The 20,393-nt window shown below is 37.8% G+C and overlaps 1 protein-coding gene across 2 annotated transcripts; it reads right to left on the reverse strand.

Moving 5' to 3' along the window:
• Positions 1–770: 770 nt before the first annotated feature.
• LOC140937410 (ankyrin repeat and EF-hand domain-containing protein 1-like) lies at positions 771–20,232 on the reverse strand. 2 transcript variants are annotated; one of them, XM_073386967.1, is made up of 19 exons: positions 19,888–20,232; positions 18,434–18,628; positions 18,091–18,200; positions 17,076–17,180; positions 16,451–16,575; positions 15,429–15,577; positions 14,210–14,370; positions 13,523–13,655; positions 12,207–12,319; positions 12,020–12,043; positions 11,617–11,661; positions 10,907–11,002; positions 9,885–9,972; positions 8,597–8,771; positions 7,898–8,095; positions 7,071–7,204; positions 3,338–3,435; positions 2,606–2,752; positions 771–1,965 (listed from the first exon to the last, which is right to left on the reverse strand). In XM_073386967.1, the coding sequence occupies exons 1-19, from the start codon at positions 20,015–20,017 to the stop codon at positions 1,834–1,836; spliced, it is 2,358 nt and encodes a 785-aa protein (XP_073243068.1). In that variant the 5' UTR covers positions 20,018–20,232; the 3' UTR covers positions 771–1,833. The 2 variants fall into 2 exon arrangements, with proteins under 2 accessions (XP_073243068.1, XP_073243069.1); XM_073386968.1 differs by lacking the exons at positions 771–1,965; positions 2,606–2,752; positions 3,338–3,435 and adding an exon at positions 5,069–5,449.
• Positions 20,233–20,393: the final 161 nt, after the last annotated feature.

Genomic DNA, 20,393 nt, shown 5'->3' on the forward strand with positions numbered 1-20,393 from the left:
AACCAATTGACGATCCATGTAGTGAATAGGGTTCGAAATAAAAGGGGACAAGTTTAAAATTAAACATTTCTTTAAAAATCAAATATTCTTAGGAGTAAAAAATATAAAACAACTTCCAAAAAGATACAGACTCCTAGTAAAACAGTATCTTCAAAATATTACGGTCAAGCTAGTCGCCATTTCGTTATGATAAAAAATAAAGAAAAATTGACGAAAAGTTAATTTTATAACTCGGGACTAGCTTGCGAAGGCGACGTCAGTTGAGTTGAAACAGGAGGTCCTGGTTGAAAATAATATGAAACTTCAGCAACAACAACGGCGACATCAACGAAAACCTCACCAAAAAGGAAAGTAACGTTCTTTTTTCTTCGATTTTTCAAAGGCGATAAATTTGAGAGGTCCATGTCCACCCTGAAAAGTCGCAAAAACAAATTTCATGTCTTCGTCGTAAAGTGACGTCAAAAAATGTTCAACTGTGATGCACGAGTAAAGTTGTCAGGCGCTTTCCATTTTATAGAGATTTCGGAAATTTCGGTTGGAAATATAAATGGAACACACGTTTATCCGGCGTTCCACTGGAAAATTCCAGAAATTCCAGGGAATAAGTGGAATTTTGAAAAACTGGCTCTTTTTCTCGTTGGAAACTTATCCTATAAAAAGTGTGTTCCAATTATGGGTCTTCACAAGTTGACACAAGCCATATCTGGGCCGCCATTTTGATTTTGTGGACGGAAAAGGGAACGAATGCAACCAGGCGTTCTTCACGCGACGGACATTTCCTCCAAAATGTCCACAAACTTTTGGTAAGTGGAAAACGCCCGTTGATTTGACCACTAAATCTATTGCTTTTTTGACGTTCTTGTTGCCGTCGCCGTCGTGGGTTGTGATTGCGCGCTTGAGCTCCCTAATAAAAAACGGATATGACTTTCTGCGAAATTTTGAAATAACTTTGTACACTGGCATTGAATAATTATTTTAATATCTATCTTTCTTTAAATTGCATCTTTATCGCTTTAAAGTGTACAAGTAAGCAACGCCCGGAAGCAAGGTAAATCAACATCTACAGTTTCTTAAAACCGGGAAATTTAATCAATCACGGAAATATTTACAAAACTCTAAGTATACTTAATATTCTAATTTTCTATGGGCTAAAAGATAAAAGCATTTAAAAGAGAGAACGAACCAAGAAAATCTATAAAATCCGAGAGCCATACAAAAAAAAACAAATTGTACTTAAAACCCTGCGATTATAAAAATGTAACTTTGAAGGGATAATTGTTGGCCTGCAACAATTGTATTTCATTCACGAAAATTAACTTAACTAGGTTCTGTGTGTTACAAGCAGCTTCCATTCGTATTGAAGACAAAACCCCTTGACGGAAAGGTAGACTGAGACCAGGATCCTTAGGAGGGAAAAAGGACGAATAACAACCAAGCCGGAATAAAGGAGCGAACCATGCAGGGGTTTGAGGACTTCCTAGTCCCCTGCTCGGCTTGCTTCGCTCGCCGATTCTGTATGTCTTTATGCTGTTTACGCCACTGCTTGCCTTTTTTCCACTACGCAGCCTGATCCCAGGCAAGGGAAACGGCGGCTTTCAGTCCTGTCACTGTATTGCAAAAAGGGGCGAATCATGCGGGTGTTTAAGGACTCTCTAGTCCCCCACGTCTTTCTTGCTTCGCTCGCCGATTCTGTATTCCTTTAAGCTGTTTACTCCATTACTTGCCTTTGTTCCACCACGGAGCCTGATACCAGGCAAGCGGGAAGGGCGGCCTTCAGTCCAGTCACTTGATGACATTCTTTCTTTCTCCATGTTCTCCAGTTACCGGTATTCTTTAATTGTCTTCCGCTTCCAAAGCTTGCGCTTTTAAAGTAATATGCTTTTGAAATGGTGGTTTGTAATCTGTGAAGTCGATATCAGTTCCATATCTAAGTCTACGAATTTCTCTTCCACGCAATAGATCGTCCTGTTGACAAAACGAGAAGAAATGGAATACACCAGTTTGTTGATTGAGAATGATATGATTGGTTAAAGCTGAAAAATACAGCCGACATTTCGCGACGCCACCACTGGTTTTTTCCGCGAAATGACGTCTAAGAAACGAGCACAGAACTGCCCACATCTGCGTAGTGAGGCGTCCTCAGGATGGAATTTATACCCTCGTTTCTAAAACGTCACTTCACAGGGAAACTAGGGGTGACGTCGCAAAATGTCGGCTGTCGTCTGAGATCATTAACAGTGCTATCAGGGGCGTGGCCTTATATTGTTGGAACATTTGAGTAACTTTGCTCGTGCATGAGCTCAGAAACGAGCAGATGGCTGCTAGATCTGACAATTGAAGAAAACGCAGAATCACTTTACGATAAAATTAGCTGAACGAAAAGAAAAAAACAGATACAAATTATGGGCAGTTAATAAAGTCCGGAACAAAATGATAACAATTACTTATCAAATGTAACACGTCTTGTGCAAACAAGTTCAATACATTTGTATACCATCTGCTCTGACCACCTTGGAGCAGTTGAAATCAACTTATTATTAATTTTGCAGCGCTCGAATTGATAAGCTTCTTTGCAAACCAGGTGCCTAATGCTAGTCTGACTTACAGTGGTTGGTTGTGATACCCAGGCTCTCCGCGGAGTGTATATTATGGGCTGTGGTTTTTCATTGATGATTCCCAAAGCGGATGCTGCACGCAAAACCGAAGACTTCCGTACAGCTGTCACACCAGGAAGTGGTGCTGAGGATGGAGGCTAAAAAAAGACAAGACATTTCAAGTTTGTCTTGCGAAATACATAGAGGATATTACATGGCCGCACGGAGATACGAAATTTCTCTTCGAGTGTTGAAAAATATTTCACGAGTGGGCGCAGCGAACGGGTGAAATATTTTGTCAACACGAGAAGAAAAATTTCGTATCTCCAAGCGGCCATGTAATGTTCTATTTATTATATAAACACCAATGAAATACCAAACCATTTCACTTTAATAGCTTTTTTGGTGTGAAAGGAGCGATTTATTATGAAGCCATAGCAACGGTGATATCTTCATATGTGAAGATATCAAATTTTCGCGAGAAAGCTCACCTGGTATTTCATTGGTCTTTATATAATAAAAGAACATAAGGTACCTACCACGACGAAACCTAAGTGGATATGACACGCCAAATACTTAACGAAGCCAAATCAAGCACCCGAAATGATTATTGACATGGACATGTAACAAAATTTAAGGGGGAAAGGGGGGTGTGATGCAGAATATAGCCCAAAATTCCTAAAAATCCAGTCAATTCTCAACTAAAGACGATCTGCTTTTTTAAGGCAATTACTACAACTAACCTCTTCCTGCTTTTTATCTGCTGGTGTCTTTACACTAGGCATGTGTGTCTTAGAAGAACCTGCTGACTTTGGTGCTTTCTTTCGCGGGCTTCCACCACCTATAGCATACAAGTAAAAAAGTGCAATGTGCTGAACGTTACCACTTTCCACTGCATATGTGTCACAACACATTCCCCTACATTTACAATGTACAATAAGCACAAGCAAGAATTTTAGGAAACGGCAGAAACGTGCCAGCAGTGACAAATTACATCTGAAAACAAAGCATATTCTAATGGGCCATTTACGAGTTCCAAACGCTCTCACTTTTAAAATGAGGCTACGTGCAAAAAACCGTTCTTGTGAAAATGCATCTTATTTCCATGAAAATAAAAAATCGTTTTCATATCAATGGTTTCGCACTTAGACTCGCTTTGAAAGGCTTGGACCAACTCGGAAATGTATGTTGCAGGCGACCAGAGGAGCCCGCAAACCTAATCTCCAGGTTATTACACATGCGCAGCATGTTTGTAGCAAGCATTAGTTTAGACTTCCACTAAGAATGAACGGAATGCATATAACGCAATCTGATCACGCCCGTTTGGACCTTTTCTGGCGCACGTGACACGTACGCAAAGCACAGCATTGGAGTTGGAGCTCTTGCATAGATCTCGCCCGGAATCCCAAAACTTTAGTTATTACCAGTTAACAGTCACTTTATCGCATAGCGTTTGATTCTTCAGGAAAAGTAGGCCTTATTCGTGTGTGAAAGATTCTAACCACTAACCTTCAAATTTTTCATTTTGAAGGTTAGTGGCTTGGTATGTCGCACCGCATACTCCAAGCCATAAAGGGGCTTTGCCACAGTGAATTCAGTAATTTTTTGTCCAAGATGTAAACAAATTATAACCAAGTATTATCTGTGCAAAATGAATGATGACTCTGTAAAAGGGAAAACAAAGTATGATCCTTTTTGGTCATTTTTCGACAACACAGGAGTTTCCCTTTAAAAAGTTGGTGTAAGGTTTTCAGGTTACAATCCGTTTTCATCCTGACCATCAACAGCAAAAGGCAAACACTCATACTTGAGTTATAGTGGTCGAGAAAGTTTAAATAAAACGGAACCATTATGACTCCAATGTTTTTTTTTAAAGGTTTTTAAAGGAATACCAAAAAATAAATCTAGGCATAGCACAACACAAGAGCAGGCGAAGAAAATACAATAAATTCACTTTTATTATTTTATTAAATATCCCTGTGTCTAAGGACATCGAAAATTGAGAATATTTCTTAGGGAACATTCGATCAACAATCCTATTCTAGTTTACAGAGGTCGGTTACAGATGACAACAATGGATGGAATGCTAAAACCTAATTCCAATGCTAAATTGCAAACAAAACAATAAAGGTCAGTGATAAAGAACAGAACTGACGTCTCACATCCTAACACATGTACACAAAATGCTATCAATAAATTTAGGCTACATCAACGCGAATTCGGCTGTTTTCGAAACCGCACACTTTTTTTAACACAAATCGAGCCTCTGCCCTCACGAAACCAATGAGTCTGCTCACCTAAACAGCATTGTTTCGAAACCTCTCTCCATTCGCCATAGCACATCTCCCATAACACAGCTTGTTTGCCCTCCAAAATTTTGCATAACCCTTGTTTTCCATTTCTCCTTGGGTATTACAGCCGTCCCAAGGGAAATTGAAAACAATGCTTATGCAAAATTTTGGGTGGAAATAAGGTGCATTTTGGGAGATGTGCAAGTGGTGAATAGCGGTTCAAGGTCGACGTCCCCAAGAATCCAAATAAAAAATATGCGGTTTCAAAAATATCCGGATTCGTGTGGACATAGCTTTACTATCAGCGTTAAACAAGTTTTTTTAAAAAAGCTGTCACAGAATCCCCGTTCTATAGAGGAATACAAGAATAAACTACTGTTTCTTTTTAAAAGACAATTTTTGATGTAGCTACTAAAGAAATTCTCGCTCGTTCTCAGTCCCCGCCATCGTCACCGCCATCGTCATCGTCGTCACCAGGCCCTTCTTGGTCATCATCGCCTTCGTTTCCAAGCCCTTCCGCGTCACTGGACTGCGCCTTGGACTTTGGCCGGGGTGCAAATTTCCCTGGTGAGGAAAGATGCGCAAACATCACTGGGACGCCTCAGGTCTGGGTAGGGTCTGTGTGCTTCATTCACCTTGACTTGTCGTCTGCCGAACTAACTTGACTGCATAGAGGTTTGTTGTTTGGCCCAGTGATACACGCAGTAACGTTGGTTTTGTTTCTCTGTGACACCAAACCTCGGTGGCTATGAAGAAAGGCTACGCGTGCAAAAAGGTGCAACAAGGCAAATACTTGACGACAAAGCAAAGCGGATGATAGCAGCACAAAAGCAACATTAGCTGTCATAACTACACACAAGTAAACACCGACCTACCGGTTGCCTATATGAGTGCGTTGCGTATGGCTCGCTGGTTAGGAGCTGCACTTCTCTCATGATCGCCAGTTGTGGGGATTTTTTAGCCGGCTGCCGATTGTTTTTTGTTGAGTGAATATTTTACAGTACATGCAGAAGATATTTGAATCAAGTAGAGGAACTAACAAAAAAATATATATACAAAGACGACTAAATAGAAAGCTTAGCCCGAGAAAATATCATCAAGACGATAATTAACCCGACCTGTACCGCTTCAACCTTGTAGCAAAAACACTCACTGACTCCACAGAAATTTACGTCCCTCGTGTTACTTTAACTGTCGTAAAGATACTCAAACCAAAAGGCTTTCTGGGGACCCGAGGACAGTCCCCAATAGAAAAGGCACAAGTTGTCAGAAGACAAAGTGTCAGGGCTTGACGCATAGAAAGATTCCTCAGTTGAGCCACTGGTCGAAAGAGTTCTCCTGAGTTTGTAAAGGTTTGAAGTTGGTAAGAAGGCGAGAGAGAAGCCTTAAGAGACAGAAAAATGAAGAAAGTGTTAATGAAAATGTACAGTAGAGATAAAAAAAGAACCTTGGGTACAGAACAGCAACATTACCCGAAGAAAATAACAGGAATATAGAGGAAAGAAAAAGCCAGTGCAAATTAAAAGCGGACAATGAAGATGCATCTGCCAACATTCCCCGAAATAATTTTTTCACGTAATAGATCGAGTGATAGCGCTTCTTAAGTGTACTGACAGGATGCTAAGCATACGATTCACATTCACTAAGGACTGTTTACATTATTTAAAATTAAGATCCAAAAAATCATAGAGAAAGGGGGCGGCTGGTGGCATTTCAAACCAGTTCAAACTAGGTGTCCTGAGTAACTACACAAATGCTTTGGTTTGTGATTGGCTTAATTTGCCTTTACTTTGAGTCCTAAATGGTTGTAATTATCTGCTCCGATTGGCCCTTTGCAGCACTTAGTCACGTGCTTGGTTACCACTAAGCAACGATTCGCTGGATGGCAAGCCATCCAAGGGTTCATTTAGATGACAAAGCTTTGAGTGCGATTTTGTCCAGTCATTTCGTTTTATTTTTAACAGAAAAATCAGACTACAAATGGTTCGCCCGATCGCACTAGAATGAATGAACGCTTGGATGGCTTGCCATCCAGTGAGTCATTGCTAAGTGGTATCGAAGCACGAGATCATGTTCTCCAAAGTCTATTCGCCACAGTAATTGTTCTGGTTTTGAAATGACGATACTGACGGAAAAACCACTTTAATTATTGCAATAAAAAGCTCTTTATATTCGTTTTACTTACGTTTCTTTTTATCCACTGGAGGAGGTATCTCATCCCATCTTTTCTGTACAATGGCTACCACTCGAGGATCGGCGTAAGCTTTCGCCACATCTAACGCAGTGTGACCTTTCTTGTTTTCTAGCTGAACTTTAGCACTAAAAAAAGGGAAACAAAAGGAAACAGTGAAGGAAAAAATTAAATAAACTTAGGTTGTGTTCTAGTGAGATAAAATATTGGTGGTTGGTTAGCTGGACAGTTTTCTGTGCCAATCTGGCAACCGGCATAGCACAATCCACACGCCAGATATCAGATATTTGCATCGCAGTTTTGTATCAGTAAGACAACTCTTTTTGAGAAGAGCAGGAAAGAAAGAACCTGCCAGAGAAACATAAAAGTAATGATACAGTCATCAAGGGAGGAACTCAAAGTGGAAGATCAATGGTTAGAAGTCTAAATAAAGAAACAAAAGCTGATGTATTTTGGCCATTTGAAAAGAAGTTAGGGCTTGAGAACGATTATCTTAGAGGGAAAGAGAGATGGGAAAGCAGAAAGACCAAGAAGGCAGTGGGAAAGAGATATACAGGATGTTTTCGATAATTATGTCACTTACAGATGTTGGAAGAGTGGCACTTGAAAGAGATTGATTGGCCATTGATAGAGAGAGGGCACGATCTCAGGCTATACGTGAGCTGCTGCTCACCTACTCATCAGTGAAGTCTGGGATGCCTGTCACAACCGCGTTCCATCCACGATAAATCAATCAAAAGCCCTTTTGGTTCTGAAATGGTTAATCCCAGAATAACATGACCATCTAGGTTTTAATTTTTAAGCACAAGTTTCAAACATACCCCTTAGAAATGAGGAATTCGACAACAGATTCTCTTGAGCTCTCTATAGCTCTCATCAGAGGTGTTCCACCGTTAATTGTTTGTGCATCCATTTCTGCTCCATGTTCAAGAAGTAACTGGACAAGATCAATCTGCCCCGAGTGGCAAGCATGATGCAGTGCCGTCCACTTGAAGTTATCTCGAGCATTGATATCAGCACTGGAAAACGAAAACCAAAGTAAAGAAAGAAATCAGAAGTCGTTCACTGGTGCTAGAAAGTCATTTACTTATCTTGTACAACAGAACATAAAATAATGCTTCTCTTAATAATCAACAATGGAAATCGTTTCATATCACAATAAAATTTAGACAAAAAATGAAGCTACCTTTGCTCTTTAGAATTTTAAACCTAATTGCTGCCATGACACTTCTGGCAATTGTATAAGAGAAAGTGCTTTACGGAACCCAGGAAAATTCACTTAGCATCACTTTCATTGACAAATTTTTCGAACATTAATCTCAAGCAAGCTTTAAGAAGAGGAGATGAAGAAGTCGAATGTTTAATCTTTTTCTCGTAACTGTCTGTCAGAGCTGAAACTTTGCCTGCAGGCATTTAAATTTATCAGTGTTGACAAAAACAGAGTTTCTATTCTCAAAAATCTCAATGGCCAATATAAGCAGTAGCAGTGAGTAAAAATCTTGATTTTCCAGTTTACTTACCCGATCTGTATCAAATACCGAGCTACATTAATGTTTCCATGCGCACAGGCGGCCATAAGTGGTGTCTTGTAGTACTTATCCCGTTGATCAACAGGTATTCCTCTGGCAAATGCTGATTTCAGTGTCTCTACATCGCCTACCTTCGCAGCATCACTAATATTCATGTAAGTAATATCTGAAAGACATTTAAATCCTGTTTATGAGCGAATTTAATAAAAAAGATAGTTGAATTAAGTACACGTTTTGCTGCTGTACATTAGTTTGGTTTTGAGACGTGTGCCGTGTTTTCCCCTTCATATACCTCTAAAAACACTTGACATTTTAGAAAAAAAACATAACAGTTCTTCAGACGAGGCCAAAATTTGATTTTGACAGATGTTGAGGGTTTCGATAGCCGTCAACTGATAGCCATTTCCAACCATGGGAAGGGGGGAGAGGCTCAAAACAGTGCCTTTGTGGGCTTCGATATGATCGCAATAATAATAATAATAACAATAATAATAATAATAATAATAATAATAATAATAATAATAATAATAATAATAATAACGGTTTATTAACAGATCCACTGGGTGGCTCTTCCCTGTTAAAGTACATCAATTACAATTAAAAAAGAAATCAAATTAAGTTAATAACAAATTATGCAATATACAATTAGAAGTAGAAGTGTAGGATTAAGAGAATCGAAATTATATTAAAACTATCTAATCACTCTGTACTCTGTTACATAAAAAAATTCCTTGAAAGTCTTAAAAAGGTTCTGTAATCTTTACAGTTTCTTATTGTTTCTGGTAGATTGTTAAATAGCTTCGACACATTATCTTGGAAAGGTCCGTAATAAACAACTAATGAGGATACCAATAGTTTTCACAAAGATGGCTAACTCCTGAGCAATCGAAATTGGTAAAATTTGCAAAGGACAAATATTGGCTATATGTCTAAAAACATTAAACTGTAAATTTTGGCTATTTCTATCTTTATTAATTTCTTCAAGAGACAAGAAAATGCCATACGATTCTATCCACAAAAAATAGTTAGAACAATATCGCATGTCCCTATCAGTGAATCTTTTAGTGGCTGTGTGTTACTTTGAGCACATAAGCATTGCCAATCCTAAAAAGAAGATATCTACTCCTCATGAATGTAGAACCGCTGAAATTAGAAAACTAAAACTAACTTAAATGTAAACTAGAAACTCATTTGTTTCGTGTTGCTTCTTTGTAGTTCTGTGGACTATCGTTAGTAGTAGATTTTTAAATTAATATTTTAAATTAGATTGGGTACAAACCTGGAAAATTGAGATACCATGAAGAATCATCTTGTATTGGATGTGATGGCGGATTGTCTCTATCGAATCTGGTGTTGTCGGTGAAATGCTGTGGATGTAATTCAACAAAATGTGCATTAACACATAGTATACTGATCCAAATAGATAGCCCTTTAAGAATTAATTTAGTGAAGATATGGAAATTCATATCTTTAACAGTAGGAACATGAAATTTGAAAATGTGATTAACAATGCTAAGGTAGAGAAAAAATACCTTATTATAGGAAATTAACACTCCATGAAATTAACGCGAATCGTTAAAATTCGTGTTAATTTAAGTCGCGTTAATTTTGTTGAGCGTTAATTTCCGCGACGTTGATTAAGTGCCGCGTTAATTTCCGCACTCTTAATTTCCAGTATTTTCACACCAATTTTGGAACCTGTCCAGACATTCTTGACCCCCAAAAAACAATAACTATAAGCTTTCTTTCTTTCCATTTACCCTTTATTTTTCATCTTTCACAAAAAGGCGAAGCTTTACAATATTTCGAGTTCATCTTCATCGTTGTCGCTGTCAGATTTGATGTGAATATTTTCTCCTTTGATTTTGGGCAAGATAGATTTCCAGTTGTCACCACCAACTGTGTCTTAATCGCGTTAATTTCCTTTATTGTGAAATCCTACCTACTCTTTCGCGTTAATTTTCTTTATTCGAAAGTTGTTTGCCATTAAATTCGCGTTAATTTAAGTCGCGTTAATTTCCAATACCTTAATTCCATGGAGCGTTAATTTCCTATAATGAGGTAAGCACATTATTTCACTCCATCAGCTGGCAAAAACCACCTGGCATAATTTCAAATTTAAGAAGCTGTCTTCTAGCAGGGCCCAGTCTAGTGACTTACTTTACATTAGGGGGTTAAAAAAGCACTTGGTTTAGAATAACAAAATGACAACTTTGTACATGTTCATGCAACCAACTTGTTGGTCACCACATTCAAGCATGTCAGAGTTGTTTTGACATTATTACAGGATGATACACACACCATATATCTCTCCACATAATCAGCTGGAGGGCCTCCATGTCTCGTCCGAGGACCATCTGGTGCTGTACAGATAGGAACTGGGATTTTCGTCTTACCCTGAAAAATAAAAACCTTATAGTCAAAACTAGTTGTCACACATGTACTTTAGTTAAAACTAGTTACTAACGACCTTCACAGGGTTAAAGAATCTTTTAACAGTCAAGGTACTCAGCAAGTTCTGCCTATTATTTAAAGTTACTTACTAAGAAGAAGAATATTGCATTGTTAAAAAAACCTGGCTCATACTGAAGTTTGAGGCCTTACAACAGAAACCTCATAGTGAATGGTGAAAAAACAGTTTGTAGGTAGGATACAATAATTCTTGCTGTAGGGTTTGCACTCACTTTGACTTCATGGGAATTTCCTACAATTTCCTGCGAAACATTTTCATTTAAAAAACATTGCACTATTCTTCTTTAGCCCAGAACAACTCACCTATCTCACACTTTTCTTCACGGTTTTGTAAATGCAGATTGGAAAGGGAATAATGTTTTTCCTTTGCTGTTCAAAGGTGATTTTTCACATTTTTCAGTGGACCTACAGATTTATGATTTAGTTCATGCCCAAAACTATTTCTCGCAACACTCCCAAATAAAGGGATGAAAAAGTCAGTGCACAAAAACACTGCACTATCCAACCATGTAGCCATTATACTTTAAGCAAACAGTTACCTTCTTCTTCTTCCCTTTTTTTCCACCGCCTTTTTTCTTTTTTTTCTATAAGAAACCACCAAGTAAGAGAAATGTCAAAAGAGAACACTACACATGTACATGTACATGTAAAATCTGTATGACTAATAACTCAGCACAGAAAATTAACAAGGTCACAAAAAATTGAAAAAGAAAAATTAAAACCAAAAGTTTTTGAGAGCATTCATTTTTTATTTTAATATTTTTTAGCCTTGTAAAAGTGATTGACATTATCACTCTATCAATGATTAATGTAAATCATCATCATCATCATCAACAATAATATTATTGTCATTCATTAAAGCTACAAGTGCAGCAGGGTAGGTTTCACTAAGAAGTTAGTGGTAATTAAAAGAATAAACACTGTATAAATTTAAAGCAATACCTTTCCAACTACAACCATAAATTGCTGCAACAGAGGGAAAAAAAAGGTTAACTTTAGTTTTCAAAAGTCTGAAAATGTTCTCTGCACATTTATACTTTATTATTATAGCTTGTACAGAAAATAATCAGTCTTAAACTTTGCTTTTAATAAAAGTTGTTTTCTCAAGGACAAAATTCCTTATACGTACCTTACTAATAAATTTTTTACAACTAATAAACATTGGATAATCTAAAGCATCGTCTTTATTAGGGTCATGAATTTGAGCCAGTTTATTCAAATCCTCTACATCTACTGGACAATCTGTAGACAACAAAAACACACATACATCTGTATTAGTACTACATTAAGTTAAACTTCTGTTATAGTCCCCAAGATATATAATTAATTATGGGTTAATTATTTTTAAAGAGCAAATGTTTCCTTGGATATGCGACAAGCAGGGCTGTCACTAAGATTTCAAGTTGCCTGGTAAATACAACAAGTAGGCGGGAAATCAAACGGCTAGGGATTTGTTTTGGTTCTATTTTTCTTATATTTTCCAATAAAAGTAGCCGGGGGACCGCTCTCTTAGTAGCCCGGGAAAATCCCCGGCCCCCGGCTCTTAATGACAACCCTGGACCAGGCACTTATTTAGAATAAGGTTTCCTTTCGACAAAGTCTAACTTTGTTTTCGCCAATCTTGAATAGAAATGTATAGTCTTTCCTTTGTTAAAACAGTAGTTGAGGTGAGGGGGCCTAATTCTGCCACCGTAGGTTAATGTAGAGTTGAAAGAATATGGTGTACTGTACATGTAAATGCCCACATGTAACTCAACAGCTTCCTTCAGAAGTGTCAACAAGATCTGGTGTCCACTGTACCTGCCTCTGTTCTTAAACTTGCCAGGCAGGCAAGTGAAATTAATTTAAATTTTAGATCGAAGAACTGTGTTATCAATCCTGCTCATCAAAATGTTTAATACAATTTTGGGACTAGCTGAAATGATTTTTGGGCTAGCTACATGCTAGCTACAACTTGCCCAAATGGCAAGCTGTAAATTATTAGACTTTCTTCATTATTACATGTCTACAGCTATGTTACAGATTAAGACGGACAGGAAATTGCATAATTTTAAATTTTCAGTGGACAAAAACCTTGTAGCAGAATATAAAATTCTTTTTTACTGACTTTGTAAGGGTTATAGATAAACATTTGTATAGTTATTTGTAAAAACACCAGTCCAAGAAAATAACTTTCAAGTGTCTCATAATATCATTCAATGCAACAAACAACCAGTTGCAAAAATATTGAGACATGAAGTATCTGTAACCCACATAGGAACCCTGCTTGTCACCTTGCTTGGCTAAACACGATCTTATATTTTTACTGTTTTTAGGTTTTTACTGTACTTTGGCAACTGGTTCTGGCTGAAATAATAGATGTATCTCAAGTAAACAAGTATTTTCTAACTTTTAAATCTGCAAAGAAAATTACAAACATGTATTTTTGCTGACTCAAAAACTTACTTATAGTCTGTAAACACATGACAAAGTTGTCTTTAGTTATTTTTCCTTGTCTACTCCCATCTTCCTCCTCTGGATCAAACTGATAAAAAATGTTCAGCACTTTTTCCTCATGTTCTTGGATCCAGTCATAAAGCTACAAAACAGAAGAAAACAAAACTAAACAATCAACCTCCAATCATCTGTACATAACTATGTACATGTATTAAACATTGGGTCCAATTGTGGTTACTATAATGCTGGTCAACTGGATCAAGGGACTGCAGCAGGGCATTCATTGGGCATTGGAGGACGGAGAATTCTTCATTGTTATGCAGAATTCTCTTGTTGATGTTAAGACTATTTTTTATACAGACGTGGAGCATCTTTTAAATTATTCTCTTGTAACATTACACCTTTCTCCTGCTACTAAAATTCTATATGAGACCCCTACCAGCAGCCTTAACCTTCTAATTGACCAAAGTGACAAAAATCAATTTTCTCCTTACAATATTACTACATGATCAAGAGATAAGGTAATCAGAATTCATCATGATAACCTAAAAGGAAAATACTTTGATCTTTAATCAAATTCTCTCCACTGATTCTTTAAGGAAATGTATGGAGATAATTCTATAGAATTTACATATGGATACCAGGGAGTAAAAGGTTAATAAAATGTGGTTACCACTGGCTTCCAATAATACCTACTCTGATAGCATAAGGCTCTCCTGTTCTACTTCCTCCTTTTGACAACTTAGCAGACTGTTTTTCTGCCTTACGACATTCTTTAAGAGCATCCTTATGCTCATTATCCTTTGCCAACAGTCTGGGTGTTTTTCCTTCTTTGTTCTTTAATGTTGATGGACAACCTGTTTAGCAAGAAGGAATTATGCTCGTTCAAAAAAATTTAAATAATACTCAACAGTCAAAAATTAAGTTTCAAAAAATGTGTCTAACTCCAAAAGTGTGAAAAGGCAAAGAAAGGTACTAAAAACATTCACAAATTATAGTTCTTTTTTTTTTTTTCAAAACTAAGGGTCAACACATTTAGCACAAAATATTCCTTGAGGATGCTATGTGGTAATGTGTTCACGCCCAACTGGACAGAGGGCTCACCGCTATTTCTGCAAAAGGAACTTAACCACTTCGACCTACACTGTAAATCAGTTTAAGTGACCAGTGGAAACAAGATTTTGGTATGGTTACAGTCAAATCACTCTTGACAGACAGCTCTATAAGAAGGACACCCTCCAAGACAGACACCCACTGTAACTATAATCTCTGTAAGACGGACACCTCTCTAAGATGGACAATGGACAATCAAGAAGTGCTTTAATAACCAGTGAATAATACCCCAAAATGGAAATGTAGGTGATGTACTTGACAGTAAATTACACAATTTTTGATATTGTAGTCTTGCTCCAGTTTGCAGAGCCTCGAATGTTTACTTGTGATGAATTTTTGATTGCATAGTGAGAAAATAATTTCACTTTTCTCTTACAATTCAATTTACAATCTTCCAGGTTAAGCTGTTTTGTACAAGTTAAAAGACATGTGCATTCATTGCCAGTGGGTTCAGCACAATTTAAAATAATGTCACCTTGACTCTCTATAAGCCGGACACCTCTCTAAGATGGACAGTCTGGTGCCAAAGGTGTCCATCTCAGAGACAGCTGACTGTACTCATTCTTGGAGGCTCACAGATCTGATTTCAGTCAATGTTGTCAAGTGTTTCCTATTTCTACAACTTACATCATCCATGACCTGCATGTATATCAGTATTTGTGGAGCTCAAGGGACAGAACCTGCAAAACCATTCTGCAGACAAGTGCTAAACCAACTGATCATGACTGTTACAGTTACAGTGTATGATTGCCTTCTTAAAGAAAATAACATACAGCTATAGCAATGATATAAACCAACTGACCTCTTTGTGCCAGGAATTTGCATATGGGTCCAAATCCCTGTTGAGCAGCATAGTGCAAAGAGGTGTTACCATCCAAAGCAACTTTACCAAGATCAGCACCATAAGCTGCCAAAACTCGAATCACTTCAAAGTGCCCATTCAAAGCTGCCCTATGAAAAAAAAAAAAAACTTGTTTAATTCCCATAAGGACAATGAGTAATTGACAAGAGATGACTGTGCGGTACCATAGTTAAGAACTGTACACAGTATGGTGTCTGAAAATTTTTTCATGTCAAGTACTGCAGGGTTTATTCTATAGGAATTGGCCAACGATGGCTTCATGTGGCAGGAACCATTAATTCTCAAACTGTAGCTAGGTAAAATGTAGGGGTGGATCCAGGGAGGTGGATAGGGTGGCTAGCCATTAACCTTGACGGCCTACTGGTAACATTTCCGTGATATGAGTGATATCATGTACATCTTGCCAGTGAGTGACATCATGTATGTCATGTACATTGTGAGAACTTTGCATTTTTACAGGTTCCTTTTCATCATCCCTCAATGTACGTTTTGTGAATACCATAGGACAAATTAAACTCAATGTTCTGTTTTGTGGTTGATTGGAGTCAACCACCTGAGTCTCTTACAAAAACCTGGATCCTATATCAAGGTATTTGAACATTTCTGTGCCACTTACTTTGGAATTTTGTTTTCTCTTGGACATAATTTACACTCCTTTTTCATTGTTTTTACTCTTGTCTTACTGATGCCACTTGACTTTTCAGTTAGTTCTGTTTGTTGGGTTGGTCTGTCTCCCAGTTGTGTCATTTTTAACACAACTACTGGAAAACTTGCTTTCAAATTTTGCCAAATGAGTTAAAAAATTTTAAGTCACAACTTGAAAGACATGAGTGATGACTGCAGGATATCTGAGGGGTTGGAGTGGAAGGAGGTACTTTCTGGAGAACTAAATAGCAATGTTTTTATGGAATTGGAATTTGAAATCAACATGGTGGTAGTTTAAATCATGAGTTTCTACTCACTTGTGGGCTGAATGGTTATTTTCACTGTCTACTGCATCATAGTCAGCCCCAGCCTCCAAGATTTCCCTGGCACACCCTACACTTCCAGCTGCACAGGCCGCGTGAAGGGCTGTCTGGCCAGTTATCTAACATTTAAAAGGAAAGTAAAATTGCAGAAAAAAGTTTGATTGCACTTGTATTCTCTGTTTTCAAAAATAAAAATGCCAACCAATCTCAAAAAATCAGTAACGTTTTTAGCCCAAATAAGAGCTTTCCTGGCTGCCAGCTATATTAAATGCCACTTCACGCAAAAGCCTGGAAATTCAAGTGTCCTCTATTGCAAAATGAAGAACCCTTTCGGCCTGAAAAATTTATATGAATAATAATGTTTAGCTGTGCTTATACCTTATGAAAGTAGAAACACAGAAGAATCAATAATTCCCTAAGCTTGAATTTTGGTGACGTCACGCGAAAACCGAGATTCATAAAGCAGTATGGAAAACCTGACTACACTGACATTGTGTACACGTATCTATGGCTCTTGCATTGCATGTATGTTCATAGGCAATTTCTTCTTCTTAATTGAGGTCTGTACTCTGCATTATATATCATTTATAAGCTCATATAAATCTGAATTGTAACATACTGCATGAACACTATTTGGATCTGCCCCAGCAATAAGAAGTGCAGCTACAATGTCATCAAGTCCAGCTTCTGCAGCCACAAACAGTAAAGGCTGACCATCTTTACTCTAGTTTAAAAGCAAGGAAAAGAATTCAAATTAAAATAAAAATTAAAAGTAGCTTATGGATTGGGAAACCTCATACTAACTTATGAGAACCTTTGTTGTTTTAGGGAAAGCAAGTGCAGTGTTCTCCCTAAATTTTAGCTTAGCAGGTAAGGGACCATTCTTGACTGGTAAGGCCAAAAATATGTGCCAGAGGCGCACTCTCCTGCCGGGGGAGGGGCTTCGCGATCATGAAGGCTTTTATTTTCGAGCATCCTGTCAACCAATTGACTCAAAAAGTATTTTAAACACCTCAAAACAAAGAATTCTACGAATGAGGGCTGCCTTTGCCGCTAGGGTCAATTTAGTAACACAAGTCGCGGAAGTTGCGAACTTTTCCTGCCGGTCGAAAAAGCTTAGAATTGGGACAGTGGCCCATGAAAAAATTGTTAGCCTGCAGTGCTTTGAAAGGTGCCAGTCAGCACCTAGTAAAGTAATTAGGGAGAATAGCTGTGTATACTTTTTGTTTTTCCATATTTACTTCCTTTTCTTGCAGGGATCGGCTTGGATCACAACTTGCATATTTTTGAAACAATTTATTTTTAAATTTTAGTAACACTTGGTTGCAGGCATAAGAAGTGTTGCTTCAAGCGGTAAATTTTACCGGTTACCGCCTCATAAGGAGAACACTGAAGTGGGAGAAAGGGTTGAAACAGGGAAGTTTCACATTGCAGTTGGCACCATTAATATAACTGCATTTTTTTTTAAGTTAGAGGTGTGACATTTTATCCTGAGAGTGCTAGGATTTTTTGTAGGGGTCCAATAATATCCAAAGATGCCCAAAGACGTTCCAAAGAGTTTCCTCTAACACAACAGGGGAACACGACCTTGCCTCCACTGACTATACATCAAACCTATATTATATCAAACCTACCACGTAGTTCACACTGGCACCATGATTGAGGGCAATCTGTAGACATTCTAGATGACGCTTTGTAGGCTGGATACAGTAGAAGAGTATTCCCTTCCCTTCAACGTCTCTGACTGTCAAAGAGAAAAGTTATCATGTTTGCTGATACTAAATTTCAAAAGTAGGTTGAGTTTCTTGGGTTCAAACCTTTCACAGTTATTAAATTATAAAACAAAATTATCACATTTATTTAAGCGAACTGCTTCAGTGTACACTGTAAGAGGTATAATCAAATAAGCAAGTGACAAATCAAATAATAATTATTCTTGTATAAAATTCATTCAAATAAAAATATTAAATTCCTTACTTGTCAAATCTGTATCTGCCTCTGTTAAAAGAGTCAGTGCCTGGACATGGCCAAACTCTGCTGCTCGCATAGCAGGACTCCGCCCTTTCAAGTCTACCATGTTTGGACTTGCACCAAGATCAAGAAGAAATGAGATCATCTTCTCATTATTCTTGCATGCAGCCAAATGAAGACCTGTCTCACCATTCTCAGGTTCTAGATTAACAAGTAAATACAAATTTTGATTAAAGCTTGGTTTATGTTTCCAGGAATGTGTATCCTGTCCCGCAGGCAAGCACTCTGTTTGGAGATTGTGAGAGTCATTGGCACAGGAGCCTTCATGACAGGGTTTTTGTGGCTGGTCAACCAACCAGTTTCTAACCCAGCCTGGCAGGGTTTTACTTGAGTGACACATCAAGTTTCCTGAGGGTAACTGTGAGACACATATTGGTAGTTCTTAAATGGAAAGTTTTGTGCGCATTAGATCATATATTTGAATGCTATTTTGCATCTAATAAATACTAAATCATTATTATATTATTATTATAAGTTTCCTCACAGGTTACAGAAACTGTATCCCAGTTTTAATTCCAGCTCTGATGATGGCTTTGTGAAGGTTAGAGATGAATTATCGTAAGATACCAATGTTCTTTTTCATTTCTTTAGTACTTTGTAAATTGGTGCCTATTGACTTAAAACTTCTACATCTGGAAGCAAATGTAGAGATGCAACAAATTCAGATTATTTGGACTCTTGGTCATTTAATGGATCAGGAAAACTTGACCGGCTACCATTTGTTTAGCTCAAACTTGCAAGTTCCGCACACATTCAGTCAATTGTCTTCAGCTGTGTCGTTACCATTTAACGGCCCACTTTATAAGCTTAAATAAATGAGTGACAGTAAGGCATATCATACAATGGGCAAATCACAAAATTACTAAATTCAGTTCTGTCGCCTGTTTTGAGTCTATTTTGGAGCTGAACAAAGTAAAAAGGCGTTGTGACCTAACTATTGATCTCCTAATCCAATAATCTCTTTATCTATAATAAAGGTGTCTTTCTAAATGCTTGCGATGTATTACAAAGAAAGCAGACTGTTAAAGAATCACTGAGTAAAATTGACAGACAAGATTTAAATCTGTTTTAATCCCAGTACGCACGATGTTGGAAATTTGAACCTGATCTTATAATTACAGAAAGCGATTGAAGGAAAATTAGATTTTGGTGGGAAGTTTCCATCAGCATACAGCGATAAAGTATCTTTTCAATGCAGCTGTTAAAATCTCTAATCGCAACTTGATCTGTATGAAGCAATCTTCAATAAAATAAACTCTTGTTTATTAAATTTCCCGCCCTGCAGAACCCAAACAAATAGATACTCGCGCGAAAATCTATGGCGACGATAACACCTCTGCTCTTCTCAAGTTACTGGGTTAATTGATTTTGTATTAACATAAAGAACTTCCTTCACTTACCAGAATAGTTGATCAAATAAGGAACTCCGTGAGTTGTTAGCTTCTCGATTTGATCGACATCCTCGTTGCGAACCGACTGAAGTAACTTTAGAACTTGAAGTTGTTCTAAACGATCTTGGGCGATCGGCATTGTTCTAAATGGCCGCGCCAAGGCAGCGCAAGTTAGGCGCTTTTATTTCTCTCTATAAGAAAGGATGAAAGACTCCTTCGCGTGAACTTAGACTTTACACAGCACGGAGAATTCATAAGAACGACCGCAAAAGCTGGAAGTTATAATGTCACTTTGCACTTCATCTTAGCGTTTGCCTGTCTCCAGCTCGCGTTGTTAGGGAATTTTTGGCCTCCAAGAAACATCAACGAGCGTTTTCACGATTCTGATTGGCTGATATAGGTCATTATTTCTGGGTATCGAAAGGGAACAACTGAATAGGTACTACCAGTACTCACTTCTGATTGGCTAGTCTCGGCCTTTTATCGTAGGTGCTCAAGAGGATAAGAAGATTAAG

The sequence above is a fragment of the Porites lutea genome, chromosome 5, assembly GCF_958299795.1.
Source record: "Porites lutea chromosome 5, jaPorLute2.1, whole genome shotgun sequence".
Lineage (NCBI taxonomy): Eukaryota > Metazoa > Cnidaria > Anthozoa > Scleractinia > Poritidae > Porites > Porites lutea.